The 27,872-nt window shown below is 43.5% G+C and overlaps 1 protein-coding gene and 1 long non-coding RNA gene across 4 annotated transcripts in view; one reads left to right on the forward strand and one right to left on the reverse strand.

Moving 5' to 3' along the window:
* Positions 1–8,385, reverse strand: part of Mkln1 (muskelin 1) — a 111,524-nt gene extending 103,139 nt beyond the window's left edge. For both annotated transcript variants that reach the window (XM_021164743.2, XM_085840751.1), the window contains exon 1: positions 8,228–8,385. In XM_021164743.2, coding sequence (XP_021020402.1) covers positions 8,228–8,325 — 98 coding nt within the window. In that variant the 5' untranslated portion in view covers positions 8,326–8,385. The remainder of the gene's footprint in view (positions 1–8,227) is intronic.
* Positions 8,386–8,413: 28 nt separating this feature from the next.
* Positions 8,414–27,872, forward strand: part of LOC110296537 (uncharacterized) — a 33,395-nt gene continuing 13,936 nt past the window's right edge. The window contains exons 1-3 of one of the 2 annotated variants that reach the window (XR_015047689.1): positions 8,414–8,566; positions 11,387–11,484; positions 22,611–23,877. This is a non-coding gene — a long non-coding RNA (uncharacterized LOC110296537). Of the gene's footprint in view, positions 8,567–11,386; positions 11,485–22,610; positions 23,878–27,872 lie in introns of those variants that run through there. The other variant, XR_002378185.3, reaches the window with a different exon arrangement.

The raw sequence follows: 27,872 nt of genomic DNA on the forward strand, positions 1-27,872 counted from the left end.
ATGTATGAATTTTCAACTACCCAAAATTCTAAGCTCTGGGAGAAATTAGAAGCTATTTTCAACACTTTAAAAACGTATGCCTCAGTTTATATGAGGAATGAATTCATAAACAACTTTCAACTCTTTCAGAAATATCTTACTCGTATTTTATATATAAACAATATAGTTTGTCTTGAGACAGGGTATTCTGTTTTTTAGACTAGCATAGGACTTGCTATATAGACCAAGCTGGCTTCAAATTTGGAAATCCACCTGCCTCTGCCTCCTGAGTGCTGGAAATAAAGATGTGTGCCACAGCCTTAAATAATATAATTCTAAAAGCCAATCTTCAACCAATTTCTCAGCACTAATATGTGAAAAATATGCACATTAATAGGGAGGAACAAAAGATCTTCAAGGATGAAAGTATGGAGCACACACTCATATACACTCACACACACATACACACTCACACACTAATACTTACACAATCACATATACATACTCCCACACACTCACATTCACACACTCAACAAAAATAAAGGATGATAAAAGACTAACCTGTCACAAAAGGTAGTGCAATTAAGTTAACAGCAAGATAATCTAATCTCATATGATCATTTCAATATAGAGCTTTTGTTTATAAAGTTACATTAAGTAGTTTTTAAGGCACTTCTTTAATAACAAAAGAAAAAAAGAGAACTGACCAAAAAACAAAACAAAACAAACAAAAAATCTGACAGTCCCTCAAATAGTTAAATCCAAAAATTCTATCTCTAAACATACATGCAAAAGGAATGAAAACATTACACTCCCATAAACAATGTTTATAGAAGCATTATTCATAATGTATATATAGTCCAAATGCCTATCAACTAATGAATATACAAACTGTGGTACCTCTATACACATTCATATTACCAGTCAGAAAACACACATGGCACTGACACATGATATAATAGTGTGATCTTTAAAAACAGGATCCCAGGAAAGAATGCCTTTCATTATCCCATCTATGCGAAAGACCTGGAACAGACAACCTTCACAGACAGACACTGCGGCAAGTGCTTGCAGAGAGAAGGGTAGCTAAGGGGCACTGCTCTCTACAGACAACAAAAAGGTGTAACATGACTACAGTCACAGTCACACTTATCTCTCCCTATACTACACCTCATTGACTTGGTTTAAGTAGCTAAAATGTACTGTACATAAATTATATGTTAATAGCAAGATTACATTAAAAAAACTAAAACCACTTATAATCAAGGAACCAAAAGAAACCATATCCTAAAAGTAATCAGAATGCTGGTAATAATCCTCTAAATTATTCAGTTATTTGGCAAATCAAATTTTACATTAAACTGAACTAGAAATAAAGATCTTATTAGAAATACCTATAAAATCTTAAATAACTTCATAATAAATGTCTCAAAGACACAGATTAGAAACACTATCCCAAGTCCTTCCAAATAGTATATCCTTTTTTGTTTAAGATACTCTCAACCTTTGTTGAAAACCACTGAAGACATTTAAAATAAATTATTTTCTATTTTGAACAAGTCAACATGATATTCCACTCCTGAACCAAAATAACACTTAAAAAAGAGAAATATAATTAAAATAGCTAGTTAATTCTCTTATCTATTCATTAATAAACATTATGCTCAGATACAATGATGGGGGTTGCTACATACTCTTTATGGAGTTCATGATCCAGTTGACAGAAATAGCTATTAAGCAAGCAACCATATAAATAAGAACATAGCTAAAAATTGTAACATGTGACATATCAGACAGGCATATATTCAAGTATTCAACCATAGGGGCGGGGGATAGATGCCAGACTTACGGAGGAAGATTGGGGCACACAAAGTGTCCTAGTAAAATAGTATTTCAAGTGGCATTTGAAGAATAGGAGTTAAGTCTTATGACTCTTCTAATGGAAACTACCTAAACCAACTGGGAGGGGGAAGTGGACACTGAAAGGAAAAGGGAGGGGGCACATAGAGCTGTTACAAGTAAATGTGCAGTTTTCTTCATCTAAGTCCATTTGTTTTACAACAAACACAGGTGATAATAGTAAGCACCTGTAGTGGCTATTCCTGGTTGTCAACTTGACTATATTTGGAATGAATTACAATCCAGAATTGGAAGGCTCACCAGTGACCCTTATCTGGAGGCTTGGAGATCCTTATCTGGATCTTGATATGGAGATCTTGAGCCATAGTGGCTATGGATTCCAGAAGATTAAATCTCCCAGTTTAAGGAACACACATTTAATCTGGGCTACACCATTCATCTGGGATTAAAGGTGTGGTGGAACCTTCTGCTGGAGACAATATAAGGACATTGGAAGAAGGGAGTCTAGCTCTTGCTCCTTCGCCTGCTTGCTGTGTGAGACTGAATAACTGCTAGATCCTTGGACTTCCATTCACAGCTGCGACTGAACCATTGTTGGGAATTGGGCTGCCGACTGTAAGTCATCAATAAATTATTTTACTATATAGAGACTATCCCTAAGTTCTGTGACTCTAGAGAACCCTGACTAATACAGTACCCATCTATGTTACTTTTCTATTGCAGTGAAGAGACACCGTGACCAAGGCAACTGATAAAAGAAAGAATCTAATTGGGGGCTTACTTACAGTTTCAGAGGTGAGTTCATGACCATCAATAACAGGGAGCATGGCAGTAGGCAGGCACACAGGGTACTGGAGCAGTAGCTGAGAGTTTACAAGTTAGAGGCACAGAGGGAGAGAGGGAAAGAGGGAGATAGGGCAAAAGGGGGAGAGGGAGAGTGGCAGAGGGAGAGAGGGAGACAAGCACAGAGGGAGAGAGGGGAAGAGGGAAGAGGAGTGTGGGGGAAAGGAGGAGAGGGAGAGATAGACATAGACAGAAACTGGGCCTGCCATGGGAGCCCACCTCCAGTGACATACCTCCTCCAACAAGGCCATACCTCCTAATCCTTCCTAAACAATTCACCAACTGGGAACCAAACATTCAAATGTATGAGCCTATGGGGGCCATTCTCATTAAGACCACCACAGTCATAATCTTAATAATAATAAGATATACAAGTCATAGTAAAGTAATATAAGGATATTCTTTTTTTGTTTGTTTGTTTGTTTTTTGTTTTTTTCAAGACAGGGTTTCTCTATGCAGTCCTGGCTGTCCTGGAACTCACTCTGTAGACCAGGCTGGCCTCGAACTCAGAAATCCACCTGCCTCTGCCTCTGCCTCAAGTGCTAGGATTATAGACATGCACCACCACTACCTGGCCAAGGATATTCTTAAAGTATTAATTACTAACAGTCATAAGCCAAAAGACTGACACTAAACCCAATTATCTCTCCTCTAAACATGCCTTAACATAAATAGATTCCCACAAATGTTTTAATAAAAGCATAAGTAATATAAAATCATATTACAGGAATGAAAAATACCATATAACAAAATTAAATTATCAATTCTACACCTTACAAAAAAACAAGTCTTAAAAAAGAGATTTACAGATCAGCAAAACCAAAAGTAAAACACAACTAAGTAACTGCTAGTAAGCACATGCCTAAATCAATGTAAGACAGACACAGGTCTGTAAGCACAGAAAGGCAATATTTTTTTTAATATGCAGAAGGGAAAAAAATCTGAGCTAACTCTAATTTAATAGCAAAATACTCAAATCTTGGGGCAGCAAGCTGTCTCAGGAGGTACTTGCCACCAAGCCTGAAGACCTGATTTGAATCCCCGGAATCTATACAGTGGATGAACTGAACCAACTCCTGAAATCTGTCCTCTAACCTCCAAACATCTCCTTCTCCCTTCTTCCCTCTCTCATTCACCCTCTGTCTCTAAATGAATAAAAGAACTTAATTTTAACAAATGTATATGTTGTTAAAAAGAAACAGATCTCAAATATGCAAACACAAAACATGCACAGTAAGAGGGCTAGACAAGTACTGTCTAATATGCATAAGGTCTTGGGTTCCAATCACCAGCACCAGCGAGGAAAAACTAAGCAAAGGTTACAACCAACAAAAGCAGCTCAAATAAGGTGGACAGAACTACACCAAGTAGATTTTAAAGGCAAGAAGCACATAGTATTATTAAAGATAAAAGGGGCATATTATAACTTTCAAAGGCCCAATTTACTAGAATGATAAAGCTGTAAGTCTGTATACATCTAGTAATGACTTCAAACATACAGTTCTTAAAGAACTAAAAGGAAAAATTCAGATTCATAACCACAGAATTACCGAGGTACACCTCTCTGTTATAAAAGAGAGAGAGAGAGAGAGAGAGAGAGAGAGAGAGAGAAATTAACAACCAATAAAACCAGGGATGTAGCTCAATGAAAGAGGACTTGCCTAGCACACACAGGGACAAGTGATGCTGGTTAGCTGGAGCTAAGAAATTAGCAGTGATTAAGAAAAGACCAGCATCAGTGAGTAAAACCTTCTGGGAAGTAATTTCTGAGAGAACAAAGAAGCTGTGTTCCAGAGACAGCCAAGGATGAATCTCATGTTGGTGGCCAGAAGGTGTAAGAGTCACCCTAGACGATACCAGTTTTAAAGACATGAGGGGTCATGAGAGCAGCTGAGGCTTGGCACCATGAAGAGAGCCTATGAGAGGCTAGTTGTTAAAGTGTAGTCTAGTTGCAGCAAGACCCCAGCAGTTTTGGAGATGCCAGTACCATGGGATGTCCACCAAGATCAACAAGAGCAATGGAGTGGAGGTAGATGAGCCTAGAAGCCAAGCTGTGTGCTACAGAATGCAGAGCTGGAGAAGTGACTCAAGCAAATCCTGTCTGTAAGCACAGAGCAGCCGTATCACACAGTGAAGCAGCTCACAGAGCTTGTGAAGGGAAGTCAGAAATCCCGGTACCAGAGTCCCCTCTCCAATGCTTTTAGACCCCAGACCTAAACTAGTTAACCTCTCTAAATCTCCGATTCCCTAGCTGTAAAATATAGTATCACACTCATACTGGGGTTGGGGCAAATACTAAACATATCTAATTGCACAGAACAATCTGAGAACAGAAGACACTTAATAATTGTTATTGGTGGAGTTGTTTTAAAATAGAGTGTAAGAGGCCCCTGGAAAGCTGTATGCTGTGGGCAAGTTCATACATATTGACCTCAGCTTCCTCAGCTGCAGAACATAGGAAGCTCACTGCACATTGTGCTTAAGAATTAACAAACTATATGAGCAAAGCAGCTCAGGAACACCAAGCACCCAACAAATTATCACCAGCATCGCTACAACCTACAACAATAAACAGTCAAGAATACAGATCAATGATTTATCAAATGGTTTTACATGTAGTATGTTATCGTATCATGTGTCACTTACATGTAGCTCTCTTAATTCCAAAATTAGGTATAGATTTCAGAAGAAAAAGTAAAATAAAGGAAAATCCATTTAAACACACTGAAAAATAAAAGGCCAATGTGCTAGCGTGTGATCTTTAACTAGACCTGTTTTAACATTTTAAGGTCCCAATCAATCTTAGGAATTAAAAGGAGAAATAGTTTTTTTCATTAGAAAAAAAAAATAGAAGTCCTAGAATGAAATCTGAGATTGAAATCCTTTTCATGACTTCATGGGGGCGGGAGGAAGGGTTCTGCCCATATGTGGTATATATGCACCTATGTGTACAGATAACTGTGTTTGTGCTCCCGAGAGGCCAGAGGAGGACACAGGGTAGCCTACTCTATCACTCTCTGCCTTGTTCCTTTTCTCGCTGAACCTAGAAGCTGGTACCCAATTAGCCCCAGGGATCCTCCAGTCTCTACCCCACCAAGAGCAATGGGGTCACAAGTGCACCATACAAGACTGTCTATGTTAGCATCTGAACTCAGGTCCTCAAGCTTGTTCACAAAATCTCTCCAGCCCGTCCGTATGTGTCTATAAACAACTTAACACCTTTAACAGAATCCCTCCAATCTCTACAAACCCTTAGACAAAAGCAGTCAAGAAAGCACGCTGGGGGGAGAACTGTGGAGCGGGTCCTCTGGACTCAGCTCTGTCCTCATCTAGGCGGATGACCAGAGGCAAATCTGAACCTCTCATCCCTGTTTGCTCGTCTGGAAAATGGAGATCTGAGGTCACAGATGACAACACAGATCTCACAGCCCAGGCCGGCCTTACTTTACTATGTCGCCGAGGATGGCCTTACTCTTGTGATTCTCCTGCTTCTGCTTCCTAAGGGCTTGCATTACAGGCCTCTCCTTCCAGGCCCAACACCAGGCCCAGGCTTTTGGGGTTCTTTAGAAGACTGTTAAGGTTTAAATGAGCTAAAACACTTGAAGTACTCATAAAGATTAGCATGTGAAAGGCATAAGTAATTGCCATTTTTTGTAATTATTACCATCACCCCAAAATGCCTAGATTTCTATCAATAAATATTTGTTCTTTGCTGAACGATTTCAATAAATAGCTGGCTAGACCTTAAAAAAAAAAGTCACACCTGCTTGAGACATTTCATAATGCCTTCCACTGTTTCACCCCATTAGAGGTCATTTTAGGGGGGAAAATCAATCTCTTTCTTAAACTTCCTGTCATACAAAGATGTATACCTGCTAACCTAAGTTCAGAACCAAGAACTTCACAAGTAAGGCAGACACACACCAGCCTGCCTGACAAAGTCCTCAAACGCAAGCGTCCTAATGCTCATCTGCACTCCTTCACTCTGGACTGCTTAACTCTAAAGGGCTTTAAAATAAAAACTATACTACATGTTTGAAATGTCTTTGTGGTTAAACAAGATGCACTAAGTGGAAGTACTAAGTGCAAATAAACTGGTTTCTCTGTGGCCTTAAGGAAGCTATAGCAATGGCTTCTTCCAGCTGCAGTCCAACTGTAACAGCAGGTGCTGTCCCCACTCCAAACTGGAGGCTGACTAAAACCACTATCCCACCAGATCAAGACTCCTTTTAGAACTGCCTCTCTCCTTAACATGCCTATACAACAGGTAACGCAACTGGGATTTGGGCTATCCCAGTCTCATGCCTACCTTAGAAGGTAAAGCAATGGCAGACAACCTACAGTGTAAGAAATCTGACGAAAGACCTGGGGGTGGGAAAAGTCATTCGAGGTAGTTAGTGACACACCACCAACTCTCTAACCTAGACACAAAAAAATGTTATCTTCAGATTCAAAGGAGTCAGTCAAAACAAACAACCAAACACACCCTCCAAAAGAAAAAACTACAAAACAAACAAACAAACAGAGGTTCACAGAATGAACAGCCACAAGTCCACTTCAAATGAAGGTCGGTGCTTATCCAGCTCACCCTCAAATTAAGAGCTGGGTTCCAACATCAATCAGAGATGTGGCCATGTACCAGCTATCAACAGGCCACAACCGGCCAGATCAGAGCACAGGTCAGCCTTCATTGGGCGGGAGCTACGAGGCTTCAGTGCCAACTCTTGACCTGGTGACTAGGAGGAGGGCAGGTGGGCAGTCTGGGGAGGCTGACTCTTCACCCGCAGCTTCACTTCCAGAGTCCTGACCGACTGGACTCGAGAAATCCAATCTGAACAAACGGGAGGAATTTTTAAAATACGAATGGAACACACTCCCTGTTCAGGACACTCCGGAGATGTAGCAATTTTATTCGAATAGCTACAGAAAACTGCACCCGTTCCTCCTTGTGTTCCTAAGGCCATTTCTGCTGACATGGTGGTGCCCTCGGGCAAGCCGCACGCCCCCAGACCTGCCCTCCTTCCCGATCTTTTTCAGAACTTCCAGCCCACCCCTCCAAAAAAAAGCCAAGACACCCCTCTGCCAGTCCTCCAAGTTCTCGCCAGGGTGCGGATGGACTCCCCAACTTCTCTCGCCACTCGTGCAGAGCTAAGCACTTTTACTGCGGGCTCAGGAACTCCGGCGCTGCGTGTCCGAGCCGTCCGGGAAGGACCCGGCCCCCGTCGTCGCCCTGACCACCTCCGACGGCGGGGGAGGCTCGCCCGCCGCCCCGGGCCCGAAGCCCCGCTCCGCTCCGCCTCGTCTCCCGCTACGCAAGCCCGCCTCGCCGCCGCCACCCCGAGCTCGCTCCGGGGCCCTCAGCCCGGCCTCCGCCCGCCAGGCCGGAGCGCTCGGCCGCCGCACTGAGAAGCTCCGGAGGCCGCGCGTTCCCCGTCACAGGCCCCGCCTGGGCCTCTCTCGGCTCCGCTCCCCACACCGCACGCTCTGGCCGGCCGCGCTCTCACCGAGCAGCTCCGACAGCTCGAGCGCGGGGCCCCGCACTTACTCGGGAAGGTAAGTGGAGGAGAAGGAGCTCCACTTATGCAGCGCGTAGGGCAGAAGCCGGCACTCGGGCGCCACAGCAACAGCCCCGCCAGCCGCCATCTTGTCAGCACCGTAGCGGCCGCCACCGAGCGCCAGCCCCGCCAGGAGGAGGGCGGGGACAGGGCCTGCTCTTAAAGGGGCCGCGCCGGAACCCGACCGCGCAGGGCCCGCACTGGCAGCTTGGAGGCCGCTTCCTCAGGTTTCCCACGCTGTCCTTTCCTAGCTGACCCTCCCAGGGAGGCTTTCCTTTCCTGGGAGGCTGGCAGAGGAGTGGCACAGAGGACTTTTCTTACAAGCTCAGGTAAAGACAAAGCCAAGGACATTTTGAAAAAAAAAAAAAAAAGTCTAGAACAGGAAGGGAAAATTCGATGAGCTTGGGAAGGGAATATCTTTCCATCTTTCCGACTTTGGAAACCACTGCCCTAGCCTGTTTATAAATCCTCTCCGGAAACAGAGGTAAAGAGAATTGAAGTGCAATAATATAGCCTTTGTCTCTCCAGTTGTCCTGGGGTAAAAATGTCCTTGTCACCGCGTTCAAGGGTCAGGTGGAGGCAAGATAATGGAACAGCGAGTGTGTTCTGCTATCAGTCTGTAAACATTTCTTGTGAGCCTCTCTTACTAATATTCTGATGGTATCGTTGTACCCAGAAATGACATTCGCCCACATACCAGGAAGGTGCTCAGAGTTGGAAAGCTGTGTGCCATCATTTGTCTCCGGCATTAAATCTGTTTGCTTTGAATTTTAACATAAATTTAGCCCAAATGTTTGGAAAGAGAGAGATGTTTGAGAAAAGATTGCGTCCTCTTCAGAAGGAATAATGAGTACACCCCACCCACCTCCAACATACATACTGTTCACGAAGCCTGACAGCAGGCATCATTCTAGCTTTTTGTCATAAAAGGAACATCTGGCCTAAATAGGTGGCTAAGTTAGATAATGCTCCTGTCTAGTACCTGTTTGTCAGGGTTATAAATATTTCCTTGCTTACCTAGCGGCATCACCCAAAATTGTGTCACTCCTTGCCTAAGAGGTTGGACTCCTGGAAGTTTGGATCGCATCATTGTGTCAACCAGAGGATGTTAAAAACTCAAGCAAAGAGTATCTCAATAAATGATCCAATAGTTTTACTCTCTTTGATTATGATAGTTAACCGGCCCATCAGATCTCTCCAATTCTTTATTGGCTTCGTTTCCATTGGTGAAATTTTAGCAGTAGCCTCTACTAGGATACCACTAGCAATGTCAGCTAGACCACAATTATACTCAGTGTTTAAGACTTTGTTGGGAATGAGTATGAGCCCTGAGGTATTGACCCCTGAGGTAATGACCCCTGAGGTAATGCTCTAACCCCACTGACTTCAGTTAGAAAACTGCCTACCATGGAGGAAGTTAGTTACAGAGAAATTATCTTGGAGGGAAAGATTGTCTTTTAAAAGGGAGAAGATAAGATGGGGATTCACTCCAGTTAGAGGACCCACAATTTGCTAATTCCTCTTTTTTTTGGATCTTAGTAAGTCGTTGTTGTTGTTGTTGTTGCTGTTGTTGTTTTTCTTCCAAGCAGAGAATTGTATAGTTCCTGATCAACTATATAATGTGAAAAACAGATATAAACCAATTCTTATTGAGATTGTAATTCAATTACAGTATTTCTCCTGTCCCTTTCCTCTCTCCAAACCTTCTATATAGCTGTCCCTACTATTCAAATTTAGGCCCCTTTTTCATTAATTGTTATTGCATATATGTACTTGTATATAAATATTTATTCTCCAGTATAACCGGTTGAGTCCATATAATGTTACCTGAGTTACGTTTTCAGGTGTGGCTGTTTGGCACTGGACATTGGCATTGGCATGACCATTGGTATACCCCTCCTTCCCTGGGGAGGCCACTCTCCAGCTCCCAGCTTTACTCAGTGCAGTAGTTCTTTGTGTAAGCCTGAAGCCCCATGGGCTTCTCCTCACCTCACCCACCATGCAACTTTAAACCAACTCTTCTCAAGTGTTAGACTTTCCTGCAGTTGTTTGTTTGTTTGGGAGGGGAGAGCTGTCATGGTTGTTATTTTCAAGACAGAATCTTACTTCGTAAACCTTACTGGCCTCGAATTTGCAGAGTACCTCTTGCCTCTGCTTCTCTTGAGGACAGGGGTCACCATGCTCAATTCCTCTGTGGCTTTCTCTTCCCTTCCATTATCAATGGCTTACCAGTGAGCTCTTCAATGAGTGTTCAGCCTCTCTCCTTTTCCTTTTTCCCTTCCCTACACACGCGTGTGTGTGTGTGCGCGCACACACACCTTTCCGCACCAGCACTCTATTCCGTGACACTAACCATGCATTCTAAATTGCTACTTCCGTGGTGCATATCCTCTCTGCCCTCAAGACACGGTCTCTTCCTGGCCTGGAACACCTCCCACCCCACATTCTACCCTGTTTGTTTTTCAGATCATTTTATCTCGGGAGATCTTACCCCATCATGTAAATTACGGTCACTTGACATTTTCTTCATCTCCCTTAACCCCCAGGCTCCCCTCCCTTAGCTTAACAATCACCACAGTATGTTTCTAGTTCTTTTGTGTTTCTCCGTCCTGTAAAGATAACTCCCATTGTGGTAGGAGCCACGCATATCCGGTTCCCAGTCATATCTATGGTTTGTAGTCTCGATGGAGTGTAGTCTAGTACATAGTAGATGCTCAGTGAGTGCTCACTGAGGAAGAAATAAATTGTGCTGAGTTTCAGTTAGAGGCCGGGGTACTACATAGGAAAACTCAGTGTCACACACTGTAAATGTTTGTCCCTAAGCTATGAGCACAGTGTGAGGCCACTGGCCATAAGGAGAGCACGGTTTTCCTGTGACACAAATAAGTACTCCTGTGTTAACAGAAATACAATTAGCTGTGTGGATATTCAGCCCAAAATTTGTAGAAATGTTAAAATAAAATTGGAGACTCAGGAAACTGCAGACTCCTCAGGAGATCCCTGACAAATCAGACTTCTAGGGGTCCATCTTTACCCTCTTCCGCCTTGGAGCATGACTGTGGGTGATGGGATTGTATCCAGAGATGCACATGAGAGGCCTGGGAACAGACAGCAGACAGACAGTCACCCTGTACCATTGTAATTCACAGAGGGGGTCTATATAAACCATCATGGAGCCGGAGGATCAACAGTGTGATGGCAGCACACAGCCCCAGTGAGCCAGTCTTCTTGTCCCCCAGAGGCCCGTGTGAGTACTTCTCCCAGAGGGTTGCTATCTTAGGGGTTTTCAGGTTCTCTCTCTCTCTCTCTCTTTCCCCCCCCCCCCCAAGACTTATCAAGGAAAGCTCTGATGCCCCAGGCATTCCCGGATGCTAGGGAGAACAGGGTGAGCAGCAGAGCCAGACAAGGCTGCGCTTCATAAAGCTACCATGTTCTGTTCGGCCAACACATATATAAGTCATCTAGATAATTGTACTCCATGCTAAATTCTAAAAAGAGATTAGTCTAGAGTAATTCTTAGATTGACCAGGTTCCCTAAAAAAAGGTAATATTTGAGCTAATGCCTATATATGATGAGGAAGAGCCAACCACTGTAAAAGACTGGTTTTGAAAAATTCCAGGCCTTTAAAGCATGGATCATTGACTGATGCAATGAGCCAAAGAGCCCCAGCTCTCCGTGGTACATGCAGACCCTCGTTGGTTCAAAAGCCCATCCTGTTTGATCCTAATTCTTCCAAAATGAGTTGATATTTGGGGATAAATTTATAAACTATGAGGTACTATTCAAATATCAAATGTAGCCAAGTAATAGTAATAAAGACCCGGAGAGATGCAGAGCAAAACAAGCACAGCTGAGTCTGTCTTTATGCAAAGAAACATACCAATTGGCCGAGGGCAGAAGGCATGTGCTTATTGTTAAGGAAGGGATTTTATAGTCACTATGCTTGGTAGATTATACGCTGCCATGACAAAACACTTGAAGCAGGGTAATTTATAAAGGAAAGAAATTTATTTTTCACAGTTTCAGAGGCTGGCAGTTCAAGATCAAAGGCCAGTGTGGTTAGTATTTAGTGAGTCTCTGTTTTTCTGCTCCTAAAATGGCTTACATCATCTGGAGGGGAGAAGTGTTAGATCATAACAATGGAAAAGGAGGAAAAGGAGCCTAGCTGGTTCCCTCCCACCTCTGTAATAGAGTACTAACCCCATGAATAAAGGTGAAGCCCTCTACAGTTAATTATGTCTTAAAAGCCCCATCTCCCTCTCTTTTTTAAAGATTTATTTTATTTCTATGAGTACACTGCCGCTGTCTTCAGACACACCAGAAGAGGGCATCAGATTCCATTACAGATGGATGTGAGCCACCATGTGGTTGCTGGGAATTGAACTCAGGACCTCTGGAAGAGCAGTCGGTGCTCTTAACCACTGAGCCATCTCTCCAGCCCAAAAGCCCCATCTCTTAATTGGGGATTACGTTTCAACGTGAATGTTGGAGGGGATATAACATTCAAACCATAGCTAAAGATTAAAACATATTTGAAAGAAGACTGGAATATACTCATTGCTCTACATGATTGGTTAAAATAAGACTAAAATAAAATAAGGAAAGCAATCTTGACATAAAGCCCTCTGAGGTTCTTGTTTTAGCTTACGAGGGCCACTCAGAGATCAATGACAAAATCTGAAGGTTAGAACAGGTGAAACATGACAAAATATCCAATTTGCTGTCGTCTTCTTCTTCTTCTTCTTCTTTTTCTTCTTTTTTTGGTTTTTCGAGACAGGGTTTCTCTGTAGCCCTGGCTGTCTTGGAACTCACTTTGTAGACCAGGCTGGCCTCGAACTCAGAAATTCTCCTGCCTCTGCCTCCCAAGTGCTGGGATTAAAGGTGTGCGCCACCATGCCCAGCTGTAACTTGCTGTCTTCTAAACAAACTCTGATGTAGAAGAAAAATGTCCTTTTACAGTAGTATAAACAGATGAAAGCACCTAAGACATTTATACAACTGAGCTATTTGCAGATGTGCACCTAGAACCCAAACCCCCGATTTTTCCTAGGCTTTCCCTGAGAAATGTGTGTTATATATGTCTATATTTATGTGACTATTCTTCAAATCCCCTATCATAGGCTTATGCTAAGTACTCAGGAAACATGTCTCCTGCTTCCCTCTGAATTTCTTCTTGACAATTTATAATTATGTTTTCCACAAAATTAAAGACTAGACAGAATTAAAGACATAGAGGCTGTCAGTTCAAATTTTGGTCAGTGTGATGGTTGGTGTTGTCACCCTGGCAGGATCCAGAGTCACCTAGGAGGAAAGCCTCCCAGTGCACTGTATGTTATAATCCAGATGAAGGTCACGTTCTGAGAATGTCTGTGGAGAATTATTTCCATTGTGTTGATGGATGTGGGGAGACTGTCCCCTAGGTGGGGGTTCTGAAGTGTGTACTCTGAATAAAGCAGGCAGAGTGCTAGCATCCATTGTTCTCTGCTTCCTGACTGTGGATGCAGTGTGACCTCAAGCTCAGGCCGTCTTAGGTCCCTATGAACTGTGAGCTAGAACAAACCCTTCTCCCCTATGTTGCTTTTGTCAGGGTGTTTTATACCAACAGGAAGAGAATGTGAGGTAGAAAAGTGGGGTCATTGCTGGATAAACCTGACCACATGGCTCCTAGGCCTTTGGAAATGGTGGGATGTGGAAGAGTTTGGCACTTAGGACTAAAAAGAGCCCTGGAAGGCTGGAAACCAGGCCCTTAGAATACAAGAGTGCTGAAAAAACACAGACAGTGGAGGCCCAGCTCATGAGTTATCAGAGAGAACCAAAGACTACCAGGAACTGGGCCAAGGACCACTCATGTGATATTTTTGGCTAAGAATCTGGCTTCATTTTGACTGTAAACTAAGAACCTGTATGAAGTTGAACTTAAAGTTAATAGATTAACTTGTTTATCAGAGGAAAGTTCAAGTTAGGAGAGCATCCAGGGCAGTAATGAGGAAACAGTGTAACCATTAAGTAAAACAGCAGCCCAGAGCCGGGTGTGGTAGCGCACGCCTTTAATCCCAGCACTCGGGAGGCAGAGGCAGGCGGATTTCTGAGTTCGAGGCCAGCCTGGTCTACAAAGTGAGTTCCAGGACAGCCAGGGCTATACAGAAAAACCCTGTCTCGAAAAACCAAAAAAAAAAAACAAAAAACAAAAAACAAACAAAACAGCAGCCCAGAGGAGGAGCCTCCCACCCTGCACTGGGATAACAGAGAAAGGGTCCCTGAGAACAAGACCCTCAGAGGCTCCAACTCATGAAGGTCTAACACAACCACCTAAGGAACTATTTCACCAAAGCTGGCCCAGAAGGCATACGGATGTTGCCATGACTGGTACGGGGGACTGGACTACATCATGAACTGGCAGCAGAATTTGGCAGCAGCATCTGCATGGCAGTGGTTTGGAATCACTAAAAATGAAAACTTAGAAGCAGTCATGGAGTCCTGATCTGCAGTGATACTGCAGAACCACTGAGGCCAGGTAGCATGTGCAGGAGTCAGGGTCCCTACCAGGAGGCTCGGGAAAGCCAGTGCACGTGGCTATAAAGGTGACCTGGGGGCACTAGAGATAACTGGGACCATGGGAAGTCTGCCAAGAAGAGCTGAGAGGATGAATGGTGCCAGCCTAAGAGAGAGGCTATGTGTATTGCAGGCAGCAGAGCTGGAGGAGTGGAGCCATCCAGCCCATTTAGAGCCCAGATGATTGTACTACAAGCCTCTGATGCAAGACACAATGCTGTAGGATTTGGTGTTTGCCCTACTGGATTTTGGTCTTGCTTTGACCCAGTCACTCCTTTCTGTGCCCCCATTCTTTCTTTTTGGAATAGGAATATTTACTCTTTGCCATTTTATGTTGGAAGAACATAGCTTGCTTATTTTGTAGGAACTCACAGTTAAGAGATTTTGTAGTTGTTATTGGTGACCTCTTTGGGGGTTAAAGGACCCTTTCACAGGGGTTGCATATCAGATATCCTTCATATCAAATATTAACATAATAATAACAGCAGTGAAATTAGTTATGAAATAGCAACAAAAATAATTTTCTGGATGGGGTCACCACTATATGAGGAACTGTATTAAAGGATGGCTGCATTAGGAAGATTGAGAACCGTTGGGCTATCGGGACTTTCAATGTTGGAATGCATGCACTTTGCTTTAGAAGATGATCCTGAGCCTATGAAGACAAGGGATTGGGAGGAGTGGAGCTAGATTCCTAGATGATTATGAGCCACTATGTGGATTCTGGAAACTGAACTGGGTCCTCTGCAAGAAAAATAAGTATTCTTAACCAGTGAGCTATCTCGCCAGCTGCAGAAGACCCTTTCAGCTGTCAGGGAGACTATTCCGTGGGTAGAAACTCTGAATTAAATAAAATTATAAAGTGAGCTGAGTACTTTACATGAGCGCTCATCTTTCTTTGCTTTCTGACTCTGGGTCTAGTGTGGCCAACTGCCAGCTTCTCTGCCGGGGTGGATTGTACCCTTGAAGTATGAGCTGAGCTAAACCCTTTCTCCTTTGACTTGCTTTTGTTAGTTTTGAGTTTGTTTGTTTGTTTGTTTGTTTTATTAGTTTGCCTTTTTAAAAATCACAGCAGCAGGAAAAGAAACTAAGATACTAAAGAAAGTCCCCCAGGGAGATTGGAAGCCTGAGCTTGTTCCCATTGACCATGTCTTGAATACTTGGAGCTCCCGTTGCTATCTCAACTCTCAAAACCGCCTGGCAAGTAAACTGAGATGCTTGGACATCAAGGATCAGCAAGCTTGTATATATTCTCTCCTTTAAAAGCCCGTGTGAATGCATCCTCACCATTACCATCGGGCTCAGGGTTCAGAGAGCTAAGAGGAGGAGCCTCTGATAGTCCGGAAACTGACAGTTATGAAACCTGCTTTTTCCAATTTGGGGAGTGGAGTTCTGGGCCTTGAGCATACTAGACAAGCCCTTTCTATTGTGGCTGTACTCCCTAGCCCTGAAATCATTTCTTTAACCAAAATGCTGTCCAAAAAGAACAAAAGAAATACAAAAAGGACAGGTGTAATATTTTTGTTGTTGTTGATTAAGTAGGTAGTTTGGGGTTGTTTGTTTCTTTTTTTTTTAATTAGGTATTTTCCTCATTTACATTTCCAATGCTATCCAAAAAGTCCCCAGTACACTCCCCCCCCCACACTACTCTACCCACCCACTCCCACTTTTTGGCCCTGGCGTTCCCCTGTACTGAGGCATATAAAGTTTGCAAGTCCAATGGGCCTCTCTTTCCAGTGATGGCCGACTAGGCCATCTTTTGATACATATGCAGCTAGAGACAAGAGCTCTTCCGGGGTACTGGTTAGTTCATAATGTTGTTCCACCTATAGGGTTGCAGATCCCTTTAGCTCCTTGGATACTTTCTCTAGCTCCTCCATTGGGAGCCCTGTGATACATCCAATAGCTGACTGTGAACATCCACTTCTGTGTTTGCTAGGCCCCAGCATAGTCTCACAAGAGACAGCTATATCTGGGTCCTTTCAGCAAAATCTTGCTAGTGTATGCAATGGTGTCAGCGTTTGGAAGCTGATTATGGGATGGATCCCTGGATATGGCAGTCTTTAGATGGTCCATCCTTTCGTCACAGCTCCAAACTTTATCTCTGTAACTCTTTCCATGGGTGTTTTGTTCCCAATTCTAAGAAGGGGGACAGTGTCCACACTTTGGTCTTCATTCTTCTTGAGTTTCATGCGTTTAACAAATTGTATCTTATATCTTGGGTATCCTAAGTTTTTGGGCTAATATCCACTTATCAGTGAGTACATATTGTGTGAGTTCCTTTGTGATTGTGTTATCTCACTCAGGATGATGCCCTCCAGGTCCATCCATTTGCCTAGGAATTTCATAAATTCATTCCTTTTAATAGCTGAGTAGTACTCCATTGTGTAAATGTACCACATTTTCTGTATCCTTTCCTCTGTTGAGGGGCATCTGGGTTCTTTCCAGCTTCTGGCTATTATAAATAAGGCTGCTATGAACATAGTGGAGCATGTGTCCTTCTTACCGGTTGGAACATCTTCTGGATATATGCCCAGGAGAGGTATTGCTGGATCCTCTGGTAGTATTATGTCCAATTTTCTGAGGAACCACCAAACTGATTTCCAGAGTGGTTGTACAAGCTTGCAATCCCACCAACAATGAAGGAGTGTTCCTCTTTCTCCACATCCTCGCCAGCATCTGCTGTCATCTGAATTTTTGATCTTAGCCATTCTGGCTGGTGTGAGGTGGAATCTCAGGGTTGTTTTGATTTGCATTTCCCTGATGATTAAGGATGTTGAACATTTTTTCAGGTGCTTCTCTGCCATTCGGTATTCCTCAGGTGAGAATTCTTTGTTCAGTTCTGAGCCCCATTTTTTAATGGGGTTATTTGATTTTTCTGGAGTCCACCTTCTTGAGTTCTTTATATATATTGGATATTAGTCCCCTATCTGATTTAGGGTAGGTAAAGATCCTTTCCCAATCTGTTGGTGGTCTTTTTGTCTTATTGACGGTGTCTTTTGCCTTCCAGAAGCTTTGCAACTTTATGAGGTCCCATTTATCGATTCTCGATCTTACAGCACAAGCCTTTGCTGTTCTATTCAGGAATTTTTCCCCTGTACCCATATCTTCGAGGCTTTTCCCTACTTTCTCCTCTATAAGTTTCAGTGTCTCTGGTTTTATGTGGAGTTCCTTAATCCACTTAGATTTGACCTTAGTACAAGAAGATAGGAATGGATCAATTCGCATTCTTCTGCATGATAACCGCCAGTTGTGCCAGCACCATTTGTTGAAAATGCTGTCTTTTTTCCACTGGATGGTTTTTGCTCCCTTGTCAAAGATCAAGTGACCATAGGTGTGTGGGTTCATCTCAGGGTCTTCAATTCTGTTCCATTGGTCTACTTGTCTGTCATTATACCAGTACCATGCAGTTTTTATCACAATTGCTCTGTTTGTTTCTTAGGCAAAGGTATTTCAGCCTTTTTCCAGCAGGGCCTTTAGCTGAGTCAGGGGTGAACCTCAACATAGGCATCAGGTGTGAAGTTCGGGCCAGGCCTGTCTTCTCCCAGGAGATGGCAGCAGCAGCAGCTGTGTCAGCGGTTGGGGAAGTAGGGCAGAATGCATCTGCTTTCCCTTTGGCAATCAAACCTAAAAATTCTTGGTTCCAGAGGCCACTTTATCCCTTCCTTGGTTTGCTGAGCTTGTTTGGAGCCAGGCACTGGGAGTGTAGGAGCTGGCAGAGAGTCCTCTTCATAAGTGCCTAGCTTTTTCTGTAAACATTTTGGTCTAGGCTACGACCTTGAAGCCAAGTGTGAAGGAGCTGAGAATGTCTCTGGCCAAAAGGAAGGAGCTTCAAAAAGAAACAGCCAGTAACTTTACTCTCCCAGTTCCCACAAGCATAAATCTAGAGGGCATCATACAAAGAATACAGATTCTTGACCTGGGCTCCCAGCCACCAGCCTGCTGACCTTGTCCTTGAACCTGTCAGAGCGACAATTCTTATCAGCCCAGTGTGGACTCAGGCGGTCTTCGAGCACCTGCTAATGTTTAATTTGGAGAGGGCGGGCATGGACACATGTGCGCATGAGTAAGCCAGAGGTCAGCTCAAGTGTCTTCCACTCTGCCTTTTTAGGACTTGTGCTCTCACCAACCTGGGGCCCACCAAGGAGGTTAGGCTGCCTGGCCAGCAGCAACCCACCCTCCCAGTGCTGGGATTTTACATGTGCACTACCACTCCTGTCTTTTTCACATTCGCTCCTGGAGGTTGAACTCAGGTCCTCCTGCTGGTGCAAATGATGAGCACTTTACCCAGCTGAGCTATGATCCTCAGTCCTAATTTTTAAATTTCGCTTTTATTATTTGGATTAAGTAGGACTGCCCTTCACCTTTGCAGAATTTAAACAAATCTTAGACACAACAAAGCGCCACTTGGTTCCAAGTTAATCCCAGCTGAGCACATATCCTGGTTTGGCAGACACTGCCAGCTGCATAGGAGGTGGGCAGAAGTCCCAGGAAATGTCTGGATACCACACAGCTATGGACGAACTGTCAACTGCTGGAGATTGCTTTGCAAATTGCCACATCCGAATGGAGCGGACAAAACAATATTTCAAAAGAGCAATTAACACTGATTCTTAGTATATTTGGAACCAAAAGGCCTTGGGGGTGGGGGCGGGAAACTGGCTCGGCAGAAGAGTGTTCCATCCATCTGGGTTGTCATGGCCAAGGTCAAGGAGCTTTGAAGCTACACTCTTCCTGTGCCCTCGATCCCTGCCACAGCCTTGGTTCTGTGAAACTCTAGGCATAACTAGTTTCCCTAATTTCCCCCTTTCATCTAGTTGGCTCTACTTCCCTTGCTTTGTTAAACTTCCATCTATTCACTGAAGTAAGCAATTACCCTTCCTCTCCCATGTACCAGGGACAGACGATACGCCTGGCTTATGTCTGTTCAGAAGTGGTTGGTATAAAAATATATGTGGTAGTAGTAGTGATGTTGGTGATGGATGTAATCTTGTTTCAAATGTCATATTTCTAATGATGGGTATTGATAGACCAGAGCAGAATCATCTAGATAGCACAATAATCCTATAGTTCCATAGGAATTGGCACCCATGAATCAGTCAAGACTTGTTCATACAAAAGGCACCATATTGAAATCTCTTCCAGATTAGGAGCTGTGGCTCCAGAAAGCCAGTATCAGTGTCAGTGGGGAATACATACATGCATACATGTGTGCACATATATGCACACACATATCTATATTTACAGATATCAAAACAGTAAACTGGGGAATGACTGTGATAGGAAAGTTGGTAATAAAAAAATAATTCTGGACAACTCCACATTAGAGAGGAGAACCCAGAGGGGAAGTCAGAGAGCAAGGGGACACACGGATATCCAGAACGACATAGAATGTCCCAGACAGTGGCGTGCGCGCATGAGCGCACGCACACACACACACACACACACACACACACACACAAGGGGGTGGGGAGGAGGAGGGAGAGGAATCACGTTTCCTGGTTCTACCACATTCCAGATCAGTCTGTGTTGAACTGACATTCAATGTCAAAAAGATACTAGATGTCCTTGTGGTGTTGGAATCAAGTTGAATCATCTCATGCCCCAGGGCAACTTATAGGAGTTGTTCTCTCCTTCTACTTTGTGGGTCCTGGGGATTGAACTCAGGTCATTAAGCTTGACAGCAAGCACCTTTACCAATGAGTTCTGCTGCCAAGCCCTCAAACACAAATTTCTGTAGACTTTTCATGCTTACAAGTTTTTAAAAAATTATTCGTTGGGGGTGGGGAGTAAGAGAGGGGAGCTTGGCAGCAAGTGCCTTTATCCAAGGAGCCATCTTTCCAGCCCTCAAATGCAAGTTTTTATTGAAGACTTTATCATGTTGATAATTTTTAAATTAGTGTGTGTGTGTCAGGCTTGGCAGTAAGTGCCTTCACCTACTGAGCTATCTTGCTGATCCCTGAAAAATCACAATTTATGTTCTTCCTGCATATTTACAAATAATGCTCTAGAAACCACCTCTCCCAACTCTATAACCAATTTAAAGTGATGCCATATACTAAATATACAGCACCAAGGTTGAGAATCTCTGGCCTCTGCTTAATTTTATCCAGCTTAGGTTGGGGTGTGCTGATTTCATAAGACATATACTGTCTTTGTATCATCATCATTATATTATTATTATTATTATTATTATTATTATTATTTGTGGTGGCCTGGGACTCACTGTGTTGACTGGGCCAGCCTTGTATTGGCAGATCTGCCTGCCTCTGCCTACTGTGTGCTGAGAGTGAAGGCTTGTGCCACCCCACCTATCTCAGTTTCTTTCACCAAGGCTATGATAAAATACTCTGACCAAAGCAACTTGAGGAAGCAAGGGTTTATTTTAGCTCACAGTTCGAGGCACTGTCCCTCACACTGGGGAAGTCAGGGGAGCAGCAGCTGAAAGCAGCTGATCATGTGACATCTGCAGTCAGGAGAGGGTAAAGTTAGCCTGCTAGTGCCCAGCTCCCACTTCCAGGGTCCAGTTAGGGAATGATGCCACACACAGTGGAGGGTCTTCCCACAGGCATACACAGAGGGCCAGCTCCCAGGTGATTCTAGATTACCTCATTAACAATATTAACCATCACGTGCTTTAAAAGGAAAACAAAAATCCTCCAGTTTAAGTCTGCGCTTCTCCTTTCTGGTTTGTGTGTGTTTGTTTGTTTGCTTTCCCCAATTTACTGGTTTATGTATGTTCTTAGTTTGTTTGTTTTTTTAAGTACTGCTTCTGTATGTTTGTTTGTTTGTTTTGTTTTGTTTTGTTTTTTTCCAGACAGGGTTTCTCTGTATAGCCCTGGCTGTCCTGGAACTCACTTTGTAGACCAGGCTGGCCTCGAACTCAGAAATCCTCCTGCCTCTGCCTCCTGAGTGCTGGGATTAAAGGTGTGCGCCACCACCGCCCGGCTGTTCTTAGTTTATTGTTGACAGGGTCTCACTGTGTAATTCAGAAAGGCCTAGAACTCAAGTTTCTCCTGCCATAGGTTTCCAAGCACTGGGATAGGATGGACCACCAGGCTTAGCCTTACTTATTTATCTATGTGTGCATGCTAGAAAAGAGAAAGATAGACAGATAGACAGACAGGACAGAGAGCACCTGCTTGAGTAGACCAGGCTAGATTCCAGCTATCAGTCTCCTTGCCTCAGTCTCCCCTGTACTTTCCCCACTTTGCCCATTTTCTCTTCCCTGTCCTCTCTTCCTGCCTGGCTCCATCTTACCTTCTTCCCATCAGTGCCATTCTATCCTAACTTCCCTGTCTGTCCTCATTGCTGTCTGTCTGTCCTCCTGCAGCTCCCACTCCCCTTCTCTGCTCTCTCCCCTGACCCACAGCACACACCTCTGTTCTAGTTCGCCAGCTTTCCCCTTTAAAGCTCCTTAATTGGAAAGGGGGGGCACAGAGGCATCGTCAGACATTTGTAATTTTATTATTCAACAAGATACATTATTTTTAATCTTAAGAGCAGATAAGTACTAAAAATAGGTTTCTTTCTCCAAAGACCCCAGAAAAGGAGAAAGAAAACCTTTGCCCATGGTTAGCTTGCTCCTTAAATACGAACTATAATAATTATTATTTTAGTAACTTCCTGGGTTGGCCACAGATGACTCTGTTCATGTCACTCACTGACCCTTGGTTGGAAAGTCCTTCTTAGTTCTTCATCATCCAAGACAGCAGCTGACATCAATGTAAAAAGAGCAACGAGCTAAAAAGAGTAGAGTGTGTACGCCCTGAATTGCATATTCAGTTGCAAAATCATCATCATTATTATTATAATTACAGAGGGGAGGCATTTCAATAATTGTTCAAAGTGTCTTCTTGAGGAAATAAGTAAACCAGGGCCAGCTGTCACAAGCCAATCTACAATAATGATCCCCGTATGTGCATCCTCGGGATTCATAACAATCTACAATAACAAGTGTGTGCGTTCGTCTACTGTCCCTGAACAGCCTAAAAAAAAAAAAAAAACAAAAAAACCCTACGATCTGCTCTGATGTCTCACTTGGTAGTTCACTTGTATTTTTAAACAGCATCCTTGAATAACCTCACAGTCACAAACTGCCAAACAAAAATTGCATCACCAATCTAATAACAAACAACGGTGGGCAGTCTGGCATCAATCCACCTGTAACAGGATGGCCACAAACCTAGGTTTCTGAGCCAAGTGGAAGCCAGGTAGACGGCTCGGCAGACAGACAACTGAAACCAGTTAAGAGGGAAACAGCCACCAAGACAGACATGCTTTATTGACTTGAAAATCACAAACAGGAACTGGGAAGGCCTTGTTTTCAGCTTACTTGTGAAATCAACCCGAAGTATTTCAATTTTGCTCCTCCCAACAAACAGCTGTGAAATGACTAATAGAAATGAACTGACGCTGTACCAGGAACTAAATGTGCCACTTCACTGAGAACAGAAAAGCGTTCCCTGGTAGAGGCTGTCCTCTCAGATTAATACCTGAGACATGGTGCAGAGAAACTACTGAACCAGGCTGTTCTATAGGCAGAAAGAAAGAATCATTGTGACTCGAACTGCCAAGGCAGGGAGAAAAGCAAAATGGTGGGAAACCAAGCAGATATTGTATGACAGCCATCAGGGTGGGGATCTGAGCTGATCCAGTCAGAGCCATCAGGACTGACCACAAACTAGATGTCCTTGACTGAGGTAGCTGACCTTTGGGGGAGCTGAGGTTCCTAGTAAGAGATCTGCTTTTCTAGTGAACAGAAACTTTAAGGCTTGCTCACAATCCTTCTGTTTGCCTGGCCAAAGTCCTTTTATTTAGAGCAATGCCACCAGTGTAGCCATTTTGGAGGAAGAGGGGCTTTGGACCTGAATAGACTCTGCGTGCTGTAAAGAGTGTCCCAGCCAAGCACAGGCACGCTGCCGTTACTGAGAAAGAACCACCCAAGCGCCTCCCCAACATGTTCTCATATCTCAGTACCTTTGAATTATGGTTCTATCTCTAATTTCATGTTCTTGAAGAAACTCCAGAGACAGGGGAAGAAAGAGGAGAAAGAAAATTTCTTATCACATTGCTTTTGTCTCCATGGGCCACTCAGGTTTTCCAAATTGGAATCTTAATCTTGCTGGAGGCTGGGCCTGAGCCAGGCGAGAAGGGTGAATGAACTCAAGCTGCTCCAGGAACTGGCCAGCTGCTCTGCCACAGCCGTCCTAGGCGCTAAGAATCACCTTCCTCATTACAATGGCTCAGTACATTTCCATATTTGCACTCCCAGCTAAAAGCAATGTAACGAGCAGGCAACTTTCTCTTGCTTCAGTAGTTCAGACATTTCCCGCAGAAGCATCAGAAGGGCACTGACTGACACCGTGAAAGCTGTTTTGAAGTGTATCTTGCGCATTTTTAATTGTAAAAGTAAGACATGACAATGATTAAAATAAATGGAAAATGGGTTCGTATAGAAAGCAAAAAGACATCCTTCTTGACTTTATTACAAGTTAAACACAGAACTATTTCTTGCCCTGTGTGTTCTATATAAGGATATCAAATGCATACAATGCTTCTTTTCTAAAAAAGGTTTATTTATTCTTATGAATATACTGTATCTGTCTTCAGACACACCAGAAGAGGGCATTGGATCCCATTACAGATGGTTGGGAGCCATCATGTAGTTGCTGGGAATTGAACTCAGGACCTCTGGAAGAGCGGTCAGTGCTCTTAACCACTGAGCCATCTCTCTAGCCTGCATACAATGCTTCTATGCAGAGTAAATTATATACAGTATCCTTTATGTTGTATTTAATAGTATATCTGCAACATTCCATATTAGCACATGGAGATCTTTTAGCCAGCCACGAGGCAAGCCATAAAGCCAACCATTGCCTAATTAACAAACATTTAAATTCTTTCCATTTTCACCTATTATTATTATAAACAATGCTTCCGTGAATAACCTTACATTCATGTCTTTAGGAATCTCTGTTGTGACTTTATCCACAGGATAAATTACTTCAAACAAATGACCAGCTAATCATATATGTACATTCAAGATAAGAACAGCAGAGCTGCCTCTCAGTGACAGCTCTTCCTTGCCCAGCATGTGCAAGGCTCTAGGTTCAAACCCAGCACCACACACACACACCATGGAATGCTTCCGAATTGTAACCTGTCCACGCTGTCCAATTCGGTGGCCAGCAGCAGTGTGCATTTACTGTAACATTGCTAAAAAACATATTTTCTTGAACTCCAAGCATCTGTCACTCACAGAACCATGGGCATGTTGTCATGGTTTCATCTTTCTAAGCACTATGAAGGTGAACGTTTTCTCCAAGTAATTTTGACCGTTCCTACTTTGGGTTTGTTTGGCCTGTCGTCGTTGTTTTGTGAAACTGGTTCTCAAGGTGTAGTGCTGGCTAACCTGGAACTTGGAGGTCCACCCGCCTCTACCTCCTCCAAGTGCTGGGATCAAAGGTGTGCACCACCCTACCCAACACCATTCTTATTTGGAGTATGTGAAGTATTTGTTCAGTCTTGCAGTGTCTGTCTGCGGCTGCTCATTGCCATCATCTTCATCCGCATCATATAAAAGTTTTAAATGTCTTTCACAGATTCATTTATTAGCATTTCTCCTTCTGCCCTCTGGGTTCATTTGTGTTTTAAATGTTAGTTGCTGTGGGGTCTCTCTGCAGTATGGTTGGATTTGAATTCTACTGTGTCCTGTGGTGGTACAAATGAGGAAATTATTCTGGGTATAGTGATCTATGTCCGTAATTCCAGCGTGTAGGTGGCAAAGGCAAGAGAACTGCTGTGATTTCAAGGTCAACCTGGACTACATAACAGGATCCTCCTATTCAGTAACTTTGAGGCTCAGTGGGACAGTGCCTGCTGCAAAAGCAAGAGATCTTCAGGTTGGATCCCCAGCAGCCAAGTAAAAAAGCTGGGTGTAGTCACACACATCTGTAACCTGAGGGACAGAGCCAGGCAGATCCTGTTAGTTTATAGCCAGCCGAACTAGCCAACCAGCAATCACCAAGTTCAGTGAGAGACCCGACTTAAAAAGAAGTCATCAACGAAAACATCCAGCTCTGGTCTCCCTGCTCACATATGCAAGCTCTCTCTCTCTCTCTCTCTCTCTCTCTCTCTCTCTCTCTCTCTCTCTCCACACACACACACACACACACACACACACACACACACGGAATTTGGTTTTACAATGTGGAAAGAAAACATTTACAAAGCCAGTATATTGAGAGAAGTGACAATGCAGAGACCCCAACATCATCCATCGTCCCTTAGGCAATTATCTGAGCAGAGAGTGGTTTGTGTCTCATTTAAAGGACTCCTGTCTCTTTTCTATGCACTAGAGTGAGGGCCACCTCCTCGGGGAAAGGCATAATCAGGCTATGTGGGCCCCAAGCAGCCTGGACTTTTGGTATCTGTTTACCAGAGTTGCCTTGAAAACCCACATACACTGCCCAGTGTTAGATGTCAGAGGCAGGGTAGAGGCAGAAAGCAGGAAAAGACCAGAGTCTGACCTGAACGGATGAGATGAGACTATGTTTACTAACACACACAGGGAGGGACAGCTCTCTCCCTTGGGAAATGGAACCAGGTGGCTGGGGCTCTCTCCATTGGCTTGGGAATGAGGGACTAGTTGATACAGCTGTCGGGGCTCCAAGGCACTCACTCTCTCACACAGCACCTAGACTTTTGGTGGGATGCTTTATAAAGGAAAGGAAGCCAGTGATGTCATGGGAAGCTGAGTTTATTCACCAATCTCCAGGTATACACACCCTTCCCCAAGCCTCAGTCCAGCCTCACACACATGGTTTGAGCTAGCTCATTGTTCAGGCAACCCCAAGGAGGACCTCAGATTCATTAAGGCAGCCTGCTCCTAATGTATTAGGTTAGTACAGGCTCATTAAGTAGAGATGACTCCTCAAGCCCAGCCTTTTATTTTGAATATTTAAAAACACACAAAGTTTTAAGAAATACAATTAATTACCTATACTTTTCAGCTCTGTTCAGTTATTGTTTATATTCTTTTCACCTTTCCTGTGAATAGGCATGTTTATCCATTGAAGCTTTTGAAAGTAAGTTGAATATTAGAATTTCTTAATTGACATCTCACTTAAAATAATCCAGTATATGCCTTCAAAGAATAAGGGTATCTAATATAACTATAATACAATTTCAGGCTGGGGAAAATTAGCAATAATGTAATAATATCTTTAAGTTCATATTAAAATGTCTACTGTCTAAATGCCTTATATAAGAATCTTTCCCTTTGTTCCAAATATCATATTAATCTCTCTCCCTCCCTCCCTTCCTCTCCCTCTCTCTCCCTACCCCCCCCCCCCATTTGATTGCTTGCTTGCACGCTTGCTTTTAACAAGGTCTTACATAGCCCAGGAAGACTGTGAATCCTCTGTGAAGCCAAGGATGACCTGGAACTCCTGATCCACCTCCTGAGTGCTTTGCAGATGTGTCCCCTCCCCTCCCCTAACATTCCCCCCCTCACATACTTTTCAGTTCAGATTCTGCTGGGAGGGAAGCCAGGACTGTGTGCATGTTAGGCACGCACTCTACCAAATGAGTAAGATCCCCTAGCCCCTGGTCTGAGACCTTACGATTGCATTTCATTCTTTTTCTCTAGTCCAGTGTCCCAGGATGGACATTCAGCAATACCTACAGATATTTTTGATTATGGGGTGATGCTTCTGGCATTGCATTAATTCATCTTCTGTCACAATAACAAGATTCAGGAGGTTGGACACTTTACAATGAAGCTTATTTGATTTATAGTTTTGGAGGTTGAAAGTTCATGATCAGGTGATCATATCTGTTTGACCTTTGACAAAGCCCCCCACCCCCATTGCATTCCAAATGGCAGAGAAACAGAAAGGAATCCAGTATGCAGAAAGGCTGAATCACTTGGCTCTCGTAACAACCCATACTTGTGAGAACTGAACTTGTGAATCCCTAAAAAACTGTGTTCATCCCAAGGGCAGGGCTGTTAGTGACTTCACCACCTACCAGTGGGCAGGACTTCTAAAAAGTTCTCCATCTTCCAACTTTGCCACACT

This window comes from Mus caroli, unplaced genomic scaffold (genome assembly GCF_978045245.1).
Source record: "Mus caroli unplaced genomic scaffold, Mus_caroli_1 scaffold_7, whole genome shotgun sequence".
In the NCBI taxonomy this organism is placed as follows: domain Eukaryota; kingdom Metazoa; phylum Chordata; class Mammalia; order Rodentia; family Muridae; genus Mus; species Mus caroli.